Below are 427 nucleotides of genomic sequence, written 5' to 3'. Positions count from 1 at the left end.
GTGAGCACACTACTCGATTTTTAGTTGTGCAACTAAACAGTTGCATTGGCTGCGAAACAATCGATAAAACAACAGTAATGCGATAATTTAGTCAAAGGTATTAAACTAACATGTATTACTCTAACATGTATTATACTTGTTAGCCTACCGGACAATCGACCCAATGGGGAAATATATCTTTATACCAATCGGCCCAACAGGAAGTTCTCGCTTAAATCACGCTTTTTTCATATTTCAAATGTTTCGACAAAGAATTTGTTTCTGGACTTGTTTTACATATTTACTTTAAATATAGTTTTCTATAGGTGAGTTTTCAAATATATTATTTCCAGATTCTCCAACCTGACGGTAAATTTGTCGATCAGATAGGTGTAGCTACAAAACAGCAATCATCTAATACCGCTAGCGTTTGGGACACTAAGGAAAT

The 427-nt window shown here is 34.7% G+C and overlaps 1 protein-coding gene across 1 annotated transcript in view; it reads left to right on the top strand.

Annotated features, from left to right (window-relative positions):
* LOC106102103 (RING finger protein nhl-1-like) overlaps positions 1 to 427 on the top strand; it is a 7,624-nt gene that overhangs the window by 6,774 nt on the left and 423 nt on the right. Inside the window, exons 10-11 of the mRNA XM_013281512.1 lie at positions 144 to 240; positions 306 to 425. Coding sequence (XP_013136966.1) covers positions 144 to 240; positions 306 to 425 — 217 coding nt within the window. The remainder of the gene's footprint in view (positions 1 to 143; positions 241 to 305; positions 426 to 427) is intronic.

This window comes from Papilio polytes, unplaced genomic scaffold (genome assembly GCF_000836215.1).
Source record: "Papilio polytes unplaced genomic scaffold, Ppol_1.0 DF823923.1, whole genome shotgun sequence".
Taxonomy (NCBI): Eukaryota; Metazoa; Arthropoda; class Insecta; order Lepidoptera; family Papilionidae; genus Papilio; species Papilio polytes.
Note: the sequence above shows the minus strand (reverse complement) of the source record. Positions and strands in the feature narration are given on the sequence as shown.